This window comes from Oryx dammah, unplaced genomic scaffold (genome assembly GCF_014754425.2).
Source record: "Oryx dammah isolate SB20612 unplaced genomic scaffold, SCBI_Odam_1.1 HiC_scaffold_2, whole genome shotgun sequence".
In the NCBI taxonomy this organism is placed as follows: Eukaryota; Metazoa; Chordata; class Mammalia; order Artiodactyla; family Bovidae; genus Oryx; species Oryx dammah.
The window spans coordinates 37993107-38012403 of record NW_024070186.1 but is presented as its reverse complement, the minus strand read 5'-3'; the positions used below and the strand labels follow the sequence as shown (position 1 = coordinate 38012403).

General features: G+C 37.9%; 1 protein-coding gene across 1 annotated transcript in view; it reads right to left on the bottom strand.

Annotated features, from left to right (window-relative positions):
* Positions 1 to 565: 565 nt before the first annotated feature.
* Positions 566 to 19297, bottom strand: part of CPA3 (carboxypeptidase A3) — a 33104-nt gene continuing 14372 nt past the window's right edge. The window contains 5 exon segments of the mRNA XM_040234445.1: positions 566 to 1126; positions 13169 to 13253; positions 14945 to 15147; positions 16472 to 16562; positions 17672 to 17782. Coding sequence (XP_040090379.1) covers positions 939 to 1126; positions 13169 to 13253; positions 14945 to 15147; positions 16472 to 16562; positions 17672 to 17782 — 678 coding nt within the window. The 3' untranslated portion in view covers positions 566 to 938.

Below are 19297 nucleotides of genomic sequence, written 5' to 3'. Positions count from 1 at the left end.
CCTACCAGGCTCCTCCATCCATGGGATGATATAGAAGAATAAAGTTAGGGAAAAGGTATTCTGTAGCACTATCTTAAGCAATACGGTTATAGATGTATAAAGGTAATAAGTTGCTCTGATTGACCTTAGTCGACATGACTTTCTCTTTCCAATTTGTACTATATTTGCAGGCTTCTTTTCTATCCATTGTTAGATAGGGATTACAGCTGATCAGACGTTCTGGCTGTGTCTGTAACTGCCAAGAGGTGTTTTGGCAGGTAATTCCTCTGATTATGACACTTTAAACTGTTTTGAATTTAATGTACATTATGTTGATAAGAACTGGATTGGTTGTTTAAGGCACTGAAATTCATTTCTAAATAAACCACTTTATTTCCTTCTAGAACATCCTTTTGCTATTGTGAAGATATAAACATGGTCTGCTTGTATTAAATATATGCAGGCAAAATGTTTTTAAAAATTGAAGATATTCTTCTGTGTTAACAGAATGCATATAAAGAATTAATGCATGATTATTAATAGTAATAGAGGAAAGTAGAGAACATAAGTTATAAAAAACAGAAGGTAAGTTTTAGAATATGACTTATTTTTATTATATTGGAACATGAAATGATGAAGCCACATGGTGAAAGTGGTTCTGAAGAAAGTGAAGGTTCTCATTTTCGTCTCATGACCCAGAGTCTACTACCTTTCAAAATACTCAAAATAATACTTTATGCTGTGTTACAACTTAACTTGGTTAAACTTTCACCTAAAGCTATTTGTTAGGATGTTATGGAGAGTAAATAAAAGCAAAAAGAAATAACATAGGACTTAAGTGAGCAAGAAAGGACCTGTTCAGGTGATGTGGAAACCAATCTAGGTATATGCAAAGACTTGGCTTTCTAGTGAAAGGCATGGGAAGAATTAACTGGCTTATTCCAAACAGAGGCAATTCTTTATGAAGTATGCTTGAGGATATACTTGACAATAAATTTGACAGCTAGCATGGTCTTTTTACATGTTGACTTTATCTGAGATTCTGGAAGGAGAAAACCAAATCTTTCTTTATCTCGGAGCTCAAAGGCAAATGTGTGTTTGATGCCCAGGTTGTAAGCCCAGTCTAAAGAAGAACCTGATGTTGGGTCTGTAAAACATAAACAGTAAATATTTAATTAGAAACAAATGTTATATTTTTTTGAAAAAGAAATTCACTGGTGTAAAATTAGCAATGAAAAATAATTATATGTACAGTTAATTGCAGTAATGAATGAGAATAGTGGTCTGCATAGTATAGTGCATGCCTGTGTGTTCAGTCGTGTCCAACTCCTTGCGACCCTGTGGACTATAGCCCGCCAAGCTGCTCTGTGCAGGAGGTTGCAGTGCTGAGTAAAAAGTTATCATGGCTTTAGAATCCACCACATGCTTTAAATATGTGCTGTATATTCAGAATTACATTTTTCTTGGATCATTTTGAGTCTAAATTGAGTTTGTCTTCTAGGTGCATGTTGTCATAGATGGAGGTGGTCTGAGCAAATGCAAGCAGTTGAGGAGACTAACTCAGGAGTGGGTGGGTCATTGAAAACCCACCAGGGAGGACAATACATACAAGATTCGAGAAATTAGATTCCTTCTAATAGTTCAGGTCTGTTTCCATTTATGTTGCTAGGATAAAATATTTCATAGTTAGGAGAAAGTTTAAATCAGTTATTTTAAGGATGTGTTTAATCCCCCTAATCCAACATTTCCATGTCAGTTTTTGTGAAATTTTACTAAGAATATTATTTGTTAAAAAGACCAAAAATATAAACATCTAGAGGTTATATACAAGCTTTCTATAAGTGTAAATAAATACTATAAATATATTTTTGTACATTTTGACTTACATAATAGAAAAAAATATATTTTTTGTATATAAAAAGATATATATATACAAAATATATATATATTTTTTTCTATAACAATCTTCCCTGGTGGCTCAGAGGTTAAAGTGTCTGCCTGGAATGAGGGAGACCTGGGTTCGACCCCTGGGTTGGGAAGATCCCCTGGAGAAGGAAATGGCAACCCACTCCAGTACTCTTGCCTGAAGAATCCTATGGAGGGAGGAGCCTGGTAGGCTACAGTCCACAGAGTCGCAAAAGAGTTGGACAAGACTGAGCGACTTCACTTTCACTTTCTTTGTATACAAAATTACTTAACTGATACTAACATTTTAGATTTGAAAGATAAGAATTCAAAGTTGTGATGAAGAATTAGAGAAAGAATATTTTGTTAGAGAGATAGGGTTGGCTTTAAAGTTATTCAATATGTATTTACCAAACCTTTAATATGTGCAATGCACTTTACTGGGAATTTGTAGAGGGTGGGTAGTACAGGGTATGGAGATGAAGAAGATACTATTGGTGTGTTTGGAACTTAGAGTTGGTGGGGAAAGAAGTCAAATATGCAAATCAGTAGGAAAATTCCATAGACGGAGGAGCCTGGTGGGCTGCAGTCCATGGGGTCGCTAAGAGTTGGACACGACTGAGAGACTTCACTTTCACTTTTCCCTTTCATGCGTTGGAGAAGGAAATGGCAACCCACTTGAGTGTTCTTGCCTGGAGAATCCCAGGGACGGCGTAGCCTGGTGGGCTGTGTCTATGGGGTCGCACAGAGTCGGATACGACTGAGGCAACTTAGCAGCAGCAGCAGAGATGTGGCAGACTATTAAAGAATCATAGGAAAGGTACAGTATCTTGTGAAGATTCAGAGGAAGAAAGAGATTAGGCCTGGTGAAGGGGATGCCATTTCATGCTCAATACCTGCTGAAATACCACTTTCATGATGGAGATGGAATTTGGAGAGAGCCTTGAAGAAAGTGTAGTATTTTTCCAGATGGGGATTGAAGAAAGGCATTCTAGCCAGTGAACCACAAGGGTGGAAAGCATGGAAGGGTTTAGGGACCAGTGAGTTCCAGCTGGACCAGATAATCAAACAGCAAGAATTTGTGGGCCAAGTTCAGAAAGCCTGGTAAGTCAGGAAAAATGTTTTGTTTGGAAACCAGTTATAGCTATTTCAGTGCTGTACTTCCAACAGCACTGGAAAGAGACCAGTTAGGAGGTATTGTGGAGTGAAACCTGAACTAGCATTAAGTCACCACACAGGGAACAGAACTGGTGGGGCTTGTTGTAAGAAAAGCCGGAATGGGAGAGTCACAGAATTTGAAGAAAATGATAGATATTTCAATCTGGGTAGCTTGAAAAAGGGAGGCAATGGCACCCCACTCCAGTACTCTTGCCTGGGAAATCCCATGGACGGAGGAGCCTGGTGGGCTACAGTCCATGGGGTCGCTAAGGGTCGGACACGACTGAGCAACTTCACTTTCATTTTTCACTTTCATGCACTGGAGAGGGAAATGGCAACCCACTCCAGTATTCTTGCCTGGAGAATCCTAGAGACGGGAGCCTAGTGGGCTTCCGTCTATGGGTCGCACTGAGTCGGACACGACTGAAGCCACTTAGCAGTAGCAGCAGCTTGAAAAAAACCCACATGCTATTAACAGGAACAGAAATTCAGAGAGAGCAGTGATGGGGAAAAGAAAGGGTGAAGCAAGGAAGACAAAAGGATGTGTTTAGCATCAGTCAGGGGATAGATTCCTCCTACTAGGGATCTGGGAACTGGTGCAGAACACTGGGGAGCTGTGTGGCCTGAGACAGTCAGAGGATACTCTCGGATGTCCAGCCTTGACAAAATGCAAGAACCCTGTGTATCCCTGGGGTGGAAGATAGGGGGAACTCCTGGGTGGGGCTTAGGCAGGATCTCTGAGGCAACAGTTGGCTTTGTGTGCTTTTCCCCCTCAGTTCTGTGCACAGCACCTGCCAAATACACAGTGTTTGACGCAGAAGGATATGCTTCTGCGTTGACATATGAGTTGGAAAGTTTGGGAAGTTGATGAAAGCCAGGGGTTACTGCCTTTCTCTGATTTACTGTGTCTTAAAGGAAGGTGTCTGGGAAAATGGATTTGGAAATTAACTAGCAGAAGCATCCTAGGTGAAATTGGCTTACACATACTTGTTCAGGGTCATTATATCTTCTTGGCGGATTGATCCTTTTATCATTAATGTTCTTTGTTTCTATCAAATTTCTTTGTTCTGAAATTTACTTTATCTGATGTATAGTATAGCACTCCTTTGGGTAATGTTTGCATGATATATCTTTTTTCAGCCTTTTGGTTTCAACCTATGTTATATAAGATGTGGGTTTCTTGTAGCCAATGTATTGTTGTATTTTTCTGAACCCACTCTGCCAATTTCAGCCTTTTAATTAATATATGTAGGTAAATTATTGATATCCCTTAAATCTACCATCTTACTATTTGATTTTTGTTCGATCCCTCCATTTTTCATTCCTCCATTTCTTTTATTTCCTTATTCTTGGTTACATGACTATTTTTTGGATTCCATTTTGATATATTTATAATATTGTTTTTGAGTGTATCAGTTTGTATACTTTTCTTAGTGGTTGTTATATGTATTACAATATATACACATAATTTATCACAATCTACTGGTATCAGTGTTTTAGCATGTCAGGTAATATATAGAAATCCTATTTACCTTTAGATTCTTTCCCCCTTCCCACTTTTAAAATACAATTGTCTCAATTACTTCTCTACAGATATTAAACTTCACATCAGATGGAGTTATATTGATTCAACTATCATAAGGAGAAAGATAGTCTATTTATCCTTCATTCATTCCTTAATCTGTTGTTTTTCTTTCCTTTCCACAGTTTCAGGCCTTTTGTTATTATTTATTTATTTGAAGAGCTTTTCCTACCCATCTGTAAAGCATAGGTCTGCAGGTAACACATTCTCTTAGTTTTCCTTTGAGAATGTCTTTATTTCCTCTTCATTTCTGAAGGATGTCTTTGCTGAATATAGAATTTATGATCGATAGTTCTTTTAGCACTTGAAAAATGTTATCCGTTCCTTTTGACCTTCTAGGTTTCAAATGAGAAATCTGCTGTCATTTGAATTGTTTCTCCCCCTTAGATTATTTCTGTCTCACTGCTTTCAAGAGCTTTTATTTTGTCTTTAGTTTTCAGTACTTTCCTTATGGTGTGGCTTGATGTGAGTTTCTTTGATGTGGTTCAGTCATTTCTTAAGTATGTTGGTATATGTGTTTACAAAATGTAGGAAATTTTCTCAAATAATTTTTCCAACCTTTTCTTTCTCCTCTCCTTCTGATAATTGATGACATGAATGCTTGATCATTTGTTATTATGCCACAAGTCCCTTAGGCTTTGTTTATTTTTTTTCCAACTTATTTTCTCTCTTCAGATTTGTTAAGTTCTATTGTTCTGTCTTCAAGTTAACTGATTCTTCTCTCCATCATATTCATTCTGCTATTGATCCTCTCCAGTGAGTTGTTAAAATTTAAGTTATTGTGTTTTTCAGTTCTGTAATTTCTATTTGCTTCTTTGCATTTCTTTGATGAGATTTTCTATGTTATCATTTGTTTCATGGCTATCTGTAACTGCTCGTTGAAACATTTTTATGATAATGATTTTGAAATTCTTGTCAGATAATTCTAACACTGAAATCATCTCAGTGTTGGCATCTGTTGATTGTCTTTTTTCATTCGAGCTGTGATTTTTTTTTCATTTTTGTCAGGATAAGTGATTTTTGACTGCATCTTAGACACTTTGGCTACTATGTCAAATCTTAATGGAAATCTATTTTAGCAGGCAATCACTCTGTTTCGGTTTAGCATACAGGCTCTATTCTTCTTTGGTGACTTCTGGTTCCAGTGTTAATATAGTTTTCAGAGCCTTTGACTTGCTGTTTTCATCTTGTTGGTTCCTCTGATGCTGCTGGGCTCCCAGTGATCCCTATAGGTAACTGCTGCGTGAGTGAAAGGTGATCTCCTGGCTGGGCATCTGAAGCCTCTGGGTGGCAAATGCAGGCTCCAGCCTGTGAGGGTAGAGAGCACTTCCCTCTCTAGGAAAGAAGATGGAACCTGGTGAAATACCTGAATAATATCTATTTTGGGGTAAATAGCTGCTTTGGAGGCAGTCAGCAGAGACAGAGTAGGAAAGAAGAAGGAAGAGGCAAACCAGGTGAGTTTGGTGTCAAGGAAGCCAAGGGAGTGGCAAGAATGATATATCAACAAGGTCCAGTGTTGCAGGGAGTTTTTGGAGCATGTTAGCTGAGATAAATACACTAGCTTTAGTGATCAAGAAGGCTGCCATTTTCAGCTACAGTTGAGTTTAAATTCATTAGAAAAAAAGAACATAAAGGTAAGAGGTCTATAGCAATGGAGGTAGGGAAGATAGGGGTTGTGTCTTGCATGATGATTTGGAGTGTGTTACCACTGCTACTGCTAAGTCACTTCAGTCGTGTTCGACTCTGTGTGACCCTACAGACGGCAGCCCACCGGGCTCCCCCGTCCCTGGGATTCTCCAGGCAAGAACACTGGAGTGGGTTGCCATTTCCTTCTCCAATGCATGCTAGACATTTCAATAAACGTGGCCAATTTCTAGCTGTACCAGCCTCCCATTTGCAGTTAAGTAAACTGCTGTGATTTCAGAGTTAAAGAATATGGATATTTCATTTTTACAAATTTACTTTATGTGACATCTCTCATTAAGATTAATGGTGGTGATTGAGAGCTTATGTAATTTGTGACTTTTCATAATTGTGTGATGTTATTGAGTGTAATACATTTTCTTTTATGATACTACTTTTTGTATCTTTGAAACCTTAAATTTGCAAATGAAAGCTATATTAAGATGTAATATAAATACAACATTGAAAGCTTTTTACTTGCTAAGAATATATTATTATACAACTTAGTTGAACATGTTGCTTAGCCTTTTATTTATCTTCATCTGTACCCACTAAAATATGTGGATATATTAATAAAATATAACAACAAACACTTGCTAAATACCAGGCACCCTTCTAAGTGCTTTATGTATGGTAACTCATTTCATTAACTCCTATCAAAACCTTATGATTTGGCACCAATTGCTGTTTTACAGAAGAGGAAATTTTGGCACAGAGAAATTAAGCAGTTTACTCAAAGACAACATAGTTAGATGTAGAAAATAGATAGGTGAAGAGGATATGCTGTATAGCAGGGAATTATAGCTATTATCTTATAATAACCTGTAATAAACTATAATCTGTAAAAATACTGAACTAATGTACTGTAAGCCTGATGCTAATATACTAGTGTAAGTAAAAAAAATACTTCAATTACGAAAAGGATCCATAGCTAGTAGGTAGTTGAATGAGGAACCAAACCCAAGGTGCACATCTTCAGAGTTTGTATGACTAACCATTGTACTGTCCTACCCACCAATTGTCAATCTGTAGTCCTCTTAATAGAAAGTCTTAATCAAGTTCTGCAGGGTAATCTTTTGCTCTGCTCACAACATTTTCTTAAATATTTACAATAAGAGGAAAATTTCCTACTCTTTTCAAGGCATGTTAAGCACGAGGAACTCACTGTAATACACTCAAAACAAGTCAAAATAAAATTGAACTGAACTAACAATCTGGTTTCATCCCAAAGAAATCCACATAAAGTGACACTGGTGGCTTAACTTGTATGTTTTAAAAAACCTATCAATATGCTTTAAACTAATAACATGCACTTTTATGTCAACAAGAGTAAAAATTCTTTTTTCAGCAAGAGCTGGAGCTCTAGGTGCATGCACATGGACTGAATTTTTTTTCCCCACATCTATTGCCCCTTGTATAATTTCAGTTCAGATGTCTTAGTGGATAGATATTGGATGTTAAGCTACAAATTTGGGAGTCTTGATTTTCATCTTTTCAAAATGTAGAGTGGTAAAGACATCCTGGAATGTGAAGTCAAGTGGGCCTTAGGAAGCATCACTAAGAACAAAGCTAGTGGAGGTGATGGAATTCCAGTTGAGCTATTTCAAATCCTGGAAGATGATGCTGTGAAAGTGCTGCACTCAATATGCCAGCAAATTTGGAAAACTCAGCAGTGGCCACAGGACTGGAAAAGGTCAGTTTTCATTCCAATCCCAAAGAAAGACAATGCCAAAGAATGCTCAAGCTACCGCATAGTTACACTCATCTCACATGCTAGTAAAGTAATGCTCAAAATTCTCCAAGCCAGGCTTCAGCAATACTTGAACCGTGAACTTCCTGATGTTCAAGCTGGTTTTAGAAAAGGCAGAGGACCCAGAGATCAAATTGCCAACATTTGCTGGATCATGGAAAAAGCAAGAGAGTTCCAGAAAAACATTTATTTCTGCTTTATTGACTATGCCAAAGCCTTTGACTGTGTGGATCACAATAAACTGTGGAAAATTCTGAAAGAGATGGGAATAACAGACCACCTGACCTGCCTCTTGAGAAAGGTGTATGCAGGTCAAGAAGCAACAGTTAGAACTGGACATGGAACAACAGACTGGTTCCAAATAGGAAAAGGAGTATGTCAAGGCTGTATATTGTCATCCTGCTTATTTAACTTCTATGCAGAGTACATATGAGAAACGCTGGGCTAGAGGAAGCACAAGCTGGAATCAAGATTGCTGGGAGAAATCTCAGTAACCTCAGATATGCAGATGACACCACCCTTATGGCAGAAAGTGAAGAAGAACTAAAGAGCCTCTTGATGAAAGTGAAAGAGGAGAGTGAAAAAGTTGGCTTAAAGCTCAACATTCAGAAAACTAAGATCATGGCATCCAGTCCCATCACTTCATGGCAAATAGATGGGGAAACAGTGGAAACAGTGGAAACAGTGGCTGAGTTTATTTTTCTGGACTCTAAAATCACAGATGGTGATTGCAGCCATGAAATTAAAAGACGCTTACTCCTTGGAAGGAAAGTTATGACCAACCTAGACAGCATATTAAAAAGCAGAGACATCACTTTGTCAGTGAAGTTCTGTCTAGTCAAGGCTATGGTTTTTCCTGTGGTCATGTATGGATGTGAGAGTTGGACTGTGAAGAAAGCTGAGTGCCGAAGAATTGATGCTTTTGAACTGTGGTGTTGGAGAAGACTCTTGAGAGTCCCTTGGACTGCAAGGAGATCCAACCAGTCCATCCTAAAGGAGATCAGTCTTGGGTATTCATTTGAAGGACTGATGTTTAAGCTGAAACTCCAATACTTTGGCCACCTGATGCAAAGAGCTGATTCATTTGAAAAGACCCTGATGCTGGGAAAGGTTGAGGGCAGGAGGAGAAGGGGATGACAGAGGATGAGATTGGTGGATGACATCGCCTACTCAATGGACATGGGTTTGGGTGGACTCCGGGAGTTGGTGATGGACAGGGAGGCCTGGTGTGCTGCCCTTCATGGGGTCGCAAAGAGTCGGACACGACTGAACTGAACTGAAAAAGTATAGAGAACGATACTCTAGAGTTGAGAAACAAGAGCAGAGCTAGTGATTTTGATGTGTAGGAAGGCAACAAGAACGGCACTTTGAAATTAACTTTTTAATCCATGATGTGACCCATAGACAGATGATATTATTGATGCAAACTTCTTGGTTTCCATCAATTCAGTGAAGTATTCTTGCTAACCAGGCACTATCTTCAGTTATTTCTAAGATGATAAAGGATTGGCTATGCTGTCAGTATGCAAATATCAGCATTTCATTATCTTTTAATCAATTTTTGTGTCATCTGAATAGTGCTGCTTCATGGTGTACAGTTTGTGATCTGGAATGCTTATTTTCGATCCTATTTTGCCCCTAAGGGATCAAATCTTTCTATATCTCAATTTCATAGTTTATGAATGAGGTGTTTAGCTTATATCAGTGGTTTTCCACCCTAGTTTCATCTTAGAAACTACTTGCTACAACCACTTTAAGAAAATTCAGATTCCTGGACTTCATCATGGACTAATGCAGTCTGAATCTCTGGGGACAGGACCTGATCATCTGCATGTTGTAAAAGCTCCTCAGATAATGCTGATTAGAAGTCAAGCTTGAGATCCATAAATTAGATCATCTAGGTTTCCTCCTGGTTTTAGATTTTACAGTTTGAACTTATTTGCTTGTTAGGTTAAAATTGCAGATATATTTATGTTCTTCTGGAGGCCAGGGATCTTTCCACGGTTTGGGTTTTAAAAATGCTCTCTCAGTCTTCTTTTTCTGTCTCCATCAAATCAAAGAGAAAAATGCTGGTAAATGCTAGTTGCTTCCCCTAAATCCTGGAACATGTTAAATGACAATTAGAATACTGGAATGACTAAACTTTATTCGTGGGGTGCATCTCTTCTCTATTCTTACCAAGTCAACTGCTTGGCTACCCCTGCTTCTCATGAATATTTGATTAACATTTAATCAAATGCTTTATTAAAGCAGTGACTCCTTAGAGTTTTATACATCTATCAAGTTGCTGCAGCCCATATATAGAAGAGACAATTCTTTTTAAATCTGAATTGCTTAAAAAATCTTTATAATATATAATAAAAAAGTTTAAAATACAACACAGTTGTATAGAATAATACTTCCTCTTTATCCTACCATTTTTAAAGTGACATATGATAGCATGGAGCTGTGTTATCTTTAGGCATCTCCTCCTCCCAGTTAGAAGGTAACTCTTTGAATGCAGTTGTGTCTTTCAACTATCTCTCAAAGGTTCAAGTGCCTGGCTATTAGGCAGGTGCTCCATAAATTCTTGCTTATTAAATGATTGTGATGCAATGCAAATGCATAACTCTAGTATGCTCATAATTTTCATAGATGCAAATACATATCACATACACATACATGTATGTTTGCATATACATATATGTATATGCATTTATTTATGTATGTGTGTGTATATATGTATGTATATTGAAAGTGTGAGAGTAATAATCCTTTGATGCCCTAGCTGCCATTTGCAAAGTTTGTTCCTGCTCGCAACCCTTTGTTCTTTGCTGCCAAGAATATTTGTGTGTTTTCCCTCATTATGATGTAGAAATTACTCTTGCATCATACCTGGCTGGTTTATCTGGCCCTGCTATTTCCCGGTATCCACTAAGTAGGCTGACATTCTGTCCTTCGGTTCTTTGCTTACTTTTGTCCACTCATATAGCTGGGTATATCACCTGTTTTGAAATCTTGTTATCCACTTGTATGTGTAATGAATCCCTGGCCTGGTTATGTTGCAGCAAGATCTGTTTGGATGCTGGCGATTGGCTATGTCACTGTATTTTCTCTTCAGCCCTTTTAAGCTCACAGCTGGTTGATATGTGATTGCTGATGAATGTTCTCTAAGAATGGAACTTGTCTGGCTTTTTAAGTCATTTTTCCAATTCCACCAAGGGAACATTCAGTAAATGGGCTCTAGAAATGCTGCGATGACTGCAACATTTTCAAATTCCACAGCAATTGTTGAGGATATAGGCTTTTAGTTACAGTTTATTCTTTCAGCTTGGGCTAGGGAAGTGGTTTATAATGTATGCCCAAGTAGAGTTATTACATGGAACCCACAGAATGCACATGTTTATTTTTTCAATCCATACATTCCAAAAGTATAATAGAAATAATCATTTGTGTTTAGTGCTGGTGAGTTGATCCGTGAAGTGTTTAAAAGTTAAGCAATAGTCTTTGTGCTAAAAATGTTGGCTGGCACGGCTCTGCTGCTGCTGCTAAGTCACTTCAGTCGTGTCCACCTCTGCGACCCCATAGATGGCAGCCCACCAGGCTCCCCCGTCCCTGGGATTCTCCAGGCAAGGACACTGGAGTGGGTTGCCATTTCCTTCTCCAATGCATGAAAGTGAAAAGTGAAAATAAAGTCGCTCTGTCGTGTCTGACTCTTAGCGACAGCATGGACTGCAGCCTACCAGGCTCCTCCGTCCATGGGATTTTCCAGGCAAGAGGACTGGAGTGGGGTGCCATTGCCTTCTCCGGTCATGGCTCTAGAGAGTAATATAGGTTACTCTATATCAAGTCTAGTTTTGTTGTGGTTTAAATCCATGTTTACTTCTTTTGGACAAGTTATGACACAATTTCATTGAGTAAGTTTATGAGAATCAATTCTGCTTTTGTTCCATGCCCTGTACTAGATATTATATGATCTGAAATGACCTCTGAAGTATAATCCTTGCTTTTGAGAAATTAAATTTTGTAAGAAGTTAAGACTGTATAAGCAGTTTCACTGAAATTTCTTTTAAAGTTTGGGCATAAGGATTTAAGCTTGGGAATAGTTTGGAGAAGAGGTGGTTTTTACTAAAGAATTTCCAAACTAAGTTCAGTGGGATCGGAGAAGAAACTTCCCAGGGTCTGAATTAAGGGTCTTTGGTGAAAACCAAATGAATTTCTTTTTATTGCTTGGAAATGGAAACACCTAGTTATTTTAGCTGTAAAACCAAATGGGAAATGAGTATATGCACAGTGGTTAAGATCATGGACTTTGTTTTGTTTTTTTTTTTTAAACCTGGGCTTGTATCCCCATTAAGCTGGCTACAAGTACTGCATACCTCGTAGAATATTGTGAGGAGTAACTGTGAAAGAGAGGATATTGTGAGGAGATTGTGAAAATCAAGGGCTAAGCACAGTGCCTGACTTGTAAGAAATTTAAATCAATAATTAACAAAATGGAAAGACAGTGAAAGTTTAAAAAGTGAAGAATAAGAAGTGGTTCTGAGATATTAAAAAAAAAAAAGGCAGCAGAACTAGGACCTTGGGACCTCCTTTCTTAATTCACCATGTAGATTTCAGTTGAACACAGTAGGAAATGGCTGTTGAGAGCCACCGGAGACTGTTTTTACGTGATCAAAGTGGCTGAAAGTGTTGGCCTATTTAGTCACTCACCAGGAGCTAGGGGAAAGACTGTGCTTGCATAGGGACAAGGCCAGGGAAGAAAGAGTTCAGTCAAAGCTAAACGATTAAAAAAAAAAAAAAAAGAAGGTGGACTCTGCCACAGCTGTGGTGGTGGTGGTAGAGAATAGGAAGGTGGAAGAATTAAACTGTAAATTTGTCTTGATGTAATTATTCCTGTTCACCTTGTCACCTTGTAAAGGTTCAGTATAATTTGCTTCTAGAAAACTCTTATCCTATCAAAAGGTAGAATCTCTCTTCTGAGTTCACATATAATTCAGAATCTCCTGTTAAAACTGAAGTTTAAATGAGCAATTCCATATGTTCTAATTCTATTTCATGAATTCTTTAGCTTTCCTTAATATCTGTAAAAGAGAATTAGGGGAAACAACACAGGAATAGGAAAAACTTACAAATTGTTGATGCTATTGGGCCCTAGGTGTAGTGGGTTTCATATGGAGTTGCTAGAACATTCGTGGTGATCTTTGCAGCTTTGGCCTGGAGAGAGCGGGAAGTTAAGAGTAGAGTAACTGGATACTATGTAAATGCAGTTAATTTACTGGGAATTAAAAAAGGTCAGTTTTACTGGTTATTTGCCATTTGAAGAGCAAAATAAAACAAATGACTGAGAAATTTGTTTAAAGTAAGATACAAATATTGTTAATGTGAGTGAGTTAAAGTTGCTCAGTTGCGTCCAACTGTTTGTGACCCCATGAACTGTAGCCCACCAGGCTCCTCTGTCCATGGAGTTCTTCAGGCAAGAATATGGGAGAGAACCCTCTCCCATTTGCCATTTCCTTCTCCAGTTGTTAATGTGAGGCCTTCTAAATGTGAAATTAGTTATACACAATAAAGTCATATCTCATTTTGTGTTTCTGTCCTTCCATTATACTCACTTCTCTTTCCTCTCTCCCTTCCTTTTTCCTTTTTCCTTCTGGCCTTCCTTCTAAAGAAATATATTCTTTCTTTTTCCTCTGAGGTTTTTTTGGTGTCAGATATTTGTCTTTCTAAAAGTCAGATCACATATGGACCACATATTACCTGTATATTTATTGTATATACACAAAAGGTTTTAATTGCTGGTTCAAATCTCTGTTCCTACTCAAAAGGAAATGTTGAAAACAGTTGACTGAAGTCAGAAGGACAATTGTAACCTCTAAAAAATTAAAAATAATTTTTTTGAGGCAGGATAGAATTACAGCTTTTACTGGATATTACATTTGCTAGCCCCATAGGATCTGGGACATTGACTGTTTTCTGCTTTATTTCTTCTGTAGCAGTTAGACATATTTAATATCACTCAATGCAGTTTTTTTTTTTAACCTAACATGGTCAAATTAGTTTTCATAGAAAGGAAAAGAATGCTTCCGTTCAGTTCAGTTCAGTCGCTCAGTCGTGTCTGACTCTTTGTGCCCGCATGGACTTCAGCATGCCATGCCTCCCTGTCCATCACCAACTCTCGGAGTCCACCTAAACTCACGTCTATTGAGTCGGTGATGCCATCCAACCATCTCATCCTCAGTCATCCCCTTCTCCTCCTGCCTTTAATCTTTTCCATCATCAGGGTCTTTCCAAATTAGTCAGCTCTTTGCATCAGGTGGCCAAAGTATTGGAGTTTCAACTTCAACATCAGTCCTTCCAATGAACACCCAGGACTGATCTCCTTTAGGATGGACTGGTTGGATCTACTTGCAGTCCAAGTGGATCAAAATTTTGGAGACAGTATATTTTTTGGTGCAGAAGCTTAAAATTAATATAATTTCCAAGTTGATCAAGAAGATAAAAATACAATGGCTCTCCTTAAACCTGATGTCTCGGGATAGGAATAGCAAGATATATTTGCTGTTGCCTTAGGCTCTTGCTCTTTATGTTTTATGTTATGACTCATGGTAAACATTTAACTACACAGTCATCTGGATAGTAATGGAATTCTACTTTGGTAGGCTAGACCTTTCTTCACAGTGGCTTTATCTTAAAATTGCATCAAAAGGTTTTATTATCTATATATGTTTATCACATGAAAAACTAACTTAAGACTGTGATTTTAACTCTAAGGTAGACTTCACTAATTTTCTTCTTTGGTATTAAAATGTGAATTTTTTTTCAAAATAACCCAAGTTGTCAATGATGAACAGACTGGAAGGCAGTGGTGGTACCAATGCATAAACCGCAGGCTTTTTCCTACATACCAGGTTCTTGTGGTTCGGTGGCAGTTCTGATGTATACCCTTAGGGAAACAACAACATCTGGGCGTAGGAGTGGAAGGTAATGTAGGCCTTGATTGATGTTAGGTGGCTTCAAATGAAGTCACTGACAGCTTTGGTCTCTTTCTCGGACTCTGGTGCAGGACCCCGATAGATCTCCTGACATGGATCATTGGTGTTAGGGAAAGCTGCAGAGGACACGGAGGATTGAGATCAAAATCTGTCTCCCTCTCCCCCTACCCCCCAGTACAGCCTCTACCTATTTTGATATAGATTCCCATGTTTCTTTCTTTCTAACATTTTAGTTTTCCAGGTTTATAGGGCTTCCCCAGCGTCCCTGGTGCTAGACACTATACAGTATTCTGCACACATGACAGAGTATGGCAGACGTAGCTCACTTGAATATTCTTATTCTTAGCCTTGTTTGTTTCCCTTCCATTTCTAAGGGTCATGGGAATAATGCATCAGAAGCAGCTAGGGGCCTGGAGTCAGTTCCAGTTCAGCCTCAGATCTGGCTTGTTGGAGGCTGGTGTACCTTACCTTCTTTGAGCCTGAGTTTCTTTAATCTGTTGCATCAGGCAGCTTTCACTTAGGGATATATGCTTTTATCACATTCATTATGGTAGAATATAATTAGATGCTGAGGTGGTATTTTCAACAATATTAGATAAAGAAGAAATTTATGAATTGGGGTATTGGTAGTTTCTCCTTGAATGAGTGTAATGATAAAATCGTATTTGTGTAGCAGCTGTATATCATCTGGTGTAGCAGGCCTCTGCTTTTCTATGAAACCTTTCTACTTTCTTTGCCCCAGATGTTTCTTTTCACTAAACATTTGAGGAACTGCCTATTTGTTGGTTCTGACCACTGGTGTGTCTCAAATTTTATCAGACCAGGGCGGGAAGGGAGTTGAGACCTCTGTTCAGATGATCTGAATTTCTGGGTTGCACCTGATTTTTAGAAAACTAGATATATTAAATAAGAGATGGTTTTATAAACAGTCCTACCCCCTACTTCCTCCCATTCAACAAAACATTCATAATACTTCTAAAGTAGTGGTGATTATCTTTCATTTATTTTTAGTTATAGCTTTCTTTTACACTTAAACTTTTTACTTTGTATTGGGGTAGTGATTAACAATGTTGTGATAATTTCAGGTGGACAGCAAAGGTACTCAACCATGTATATATATACATGTATTCATTCTCTTCCAAACTCCCCTCCCATCCAGGCTGGCACATAACATTGAACAGAGTTCCCTGTGTTGTACAGTAGGTCCTTGTTGGTTATCCATTTTGAATATAGCAGTGTGAACTTATGGTTGCTGGGGGGAAAGTTGGGAGATGGGATAGTTATGAAGTTTGGGATGGACATGTATCTTTCATTTTTTAGATTAGAAAATTAATGCTTAGTTAATACCTATATTTCCTAAAATAAGTAGATAGTTTAACTAAATTCAGTGTCTACACACTCTTTATAGCTATTTCCCTTGAGATCTTGTCTGCTACTTACAGTTCCATGAGACATTAAAGTTCCTGTTGAGGTCAGTTCCAATGCATTTGGAATTTTGGTTCCTGGAATGATTTTTTCTCCACATGCGGTTCTACAGGATTGAATGATGGGCGTGTTTACACAAGTTTACATTTTTCAGTTTGATCATTTCAGATTCTCTCTGCAGGTGTCTATAGCTTTATTTGACATTTATCTAGTTAACCTGAGACTCATTAAAGAAAATATACATTTTTCTTATAACTTGTAATATTTTCAGAAACATTGTTTTTATGTTACTATTATTATAAGGCCTTGATAAAAAATACAGTTTTAAAAACTGTTGTTTAGTTCTGAGTATTAAAAAGTAATCCCTGATGTTCTGAAATTATCTGTAGTTTGAATTTTAACTTCATTACACCTTTTACCATTTAAAGATTCAGATATAATTCAGGTCAAATTGTGATTGTTGGAGCTTAATTTTCAGAAAAGAATTTTTTGTGATAGTATCAGTCTGAAATCTCAAAATTAATCTTAGCAACAGCAGGGCATAAAGAATTCTCATAAAAGACAGATATCTGTGTCACTCTTTTATTTATTTATTTTTTGATATAATTATTTCACCTCAGATTCTGTCCCAAATTGATGAATACAGTGGTTTTTGTTTTGAAGTCAGTATGTTCATAATGTCTCTAAGTGACTTTTATTCTTAGCTATAAATACTTTCACCATATTGTGTAACATACATTTCCTTTATAATTACTGCTTTATTTCATTTTTCTCCATTATTAGCTTCAGGAGCAGAGATTTCATATTATTTCAAGGACTCTTGTGTAACCAGGAAATCATGCTGGCCTTAGTCTAAACTGAGTTTTTGAATTGGAATTAATTGGTTAGCTAAACGTTAAACTTAATGCCTAACAATCAACGTGCATGCGTACCAAGTCACTTCGGCCGTGTCCCTCTCTTTGCAACCCTTGAACTGTAGCCTGCCTCTGTAGGCTCCTCTGTCCATGGGATTCTCCAGGCAAGAATATTGGAGTGGGTTGCCATGCCCTTCTCTAGGGAATCTTCCCGACCCAAGGATCAAACCTGCATCGGCTCTGTCTTCTGCATTAACAGATGTATTCTTTACGACTAGCGCTACCTAGGAAGCCCCAGTGTGCATGAAAGTCAGTACATAATATATTATCTAAATTCAAACAGGAGATTACAGATCAGTACCTGTGTCCATGACCAAATATATCCATCAACATTGAATACAGGAAGAACATAAAAATTCATCCGGTTCAGGAGTTTGGTTATAATCTTGTTTTTACCATAAGTTTTGGTTGCCTGTAGGAGTAGGAAAAAATTAAGCTATTGGTATAAAGTTTAGTTACCATATGGAGAGCTGTGGTTATAATTGTAATGATGACAACTCCTTAAGTCATTTGCCCAAGGTCACATTATTTCAAACATATTTCACCTAAACTGCATAAAGATAAATAAATGACCCATATAGATGACAGATAAAATTACACTTATTCAGACTAGTGAAATGAATTTGACTGAATATATTTTTTTAAATTTTATTTTACTTTACAATTCTGGATTGGTTTTGCCATACATTGACATGAATCAACTGACTGAATATTTTTTAAAGTGAAAGTCACTCAGTCGTGTCCTACTCTTTGCGACCCCTTGGAATTCTCCAGGCCAGAATACTGAAGTGGGTAGCCTTTCCCTTCTCCAGGGGATCTTCCCAACCCGAGGATAGAACCCAGGTCTCCCACTTTGCAGGTGGATTCTTTACCAGCTGAGCCACAAGAGAAGCCTGGATATTCTTTAAAGGATCATTTAATTACCAAGACTAGTAGCATTCCAAACGTAGAATGAAAATGCAAGATACATTTCATAGAAAGAATGGAGGCCAATTGAAAAATTAGCAGTACAATTTAAGTAGATTCTTACCCTCACATCTTTAGGTAAATAGAGGTTGAGTGTGTAAGCATAGGAACATGCTTTTTATTTTCTAAAAAATTAGAATATTTAGATTGACCAATCAACTTTTCTCACATCAGATGGAAATTTCTCTGATTATCTGGCCTTTTTATGGCTAACTAAAATCTCTCATTATTCTTGGACAATCTCTTCCACGTTTATCTGCACTAGAGCCAAGATGTTTCTTTTCATTAAAAAATAAGTTTATTTATTTCTGTCAGGTTTCAATTGCAGCAAGTGGGATCTTTAGTTGTGATATGTGGGATCTAGTTGCCTGAGCAGGGTTTGCACCTGGGCCCCCTGCGTTGGGAGCTGAGACTCTTAGCCACTAGACCACAGGGAAGTCCCAAGAAAAGATATTTCTTATAGGACTATCTTGTGTGTTTCTTTATGGCTTAAGTAAGCAGAGCTCTCGGCCCTCAGCTGAATAACTAAAACAACTGCAGGGATAAATCAGTTCGATTGGCAGATTCATTCCTAGTGGAAATAAACCTGCCCTGAAAGTGGCTGTGATGTCGTATTCCAGCAGCATGTTATATGCAAGAGTTGACAGAAAAGAGAGAGTTAAAAGATCATGGGAATCAGAATACAATAGAAATAAAGTGAGAGGAACAACAAACTTATAAACAGGATTTGTTGCTGTTTGGTCACTAGATTGTATCTGACTCTCTTGGTATCCCATGGACTGTAACCTACCAGGCTCCTCTTGCCTATGGAATTCTTCAGGCAAGAATACTGGAGTGGGTTGCCATTTCCTTCTCCAGGGGATCTTCCCAACCCAGGGATCGAACCTGCATCTCCTGCTTGGCAGGTGGATTCTTAATCGCTATGCCACCTGGGAAGCCCATAAACTGGATTTACTTCTTT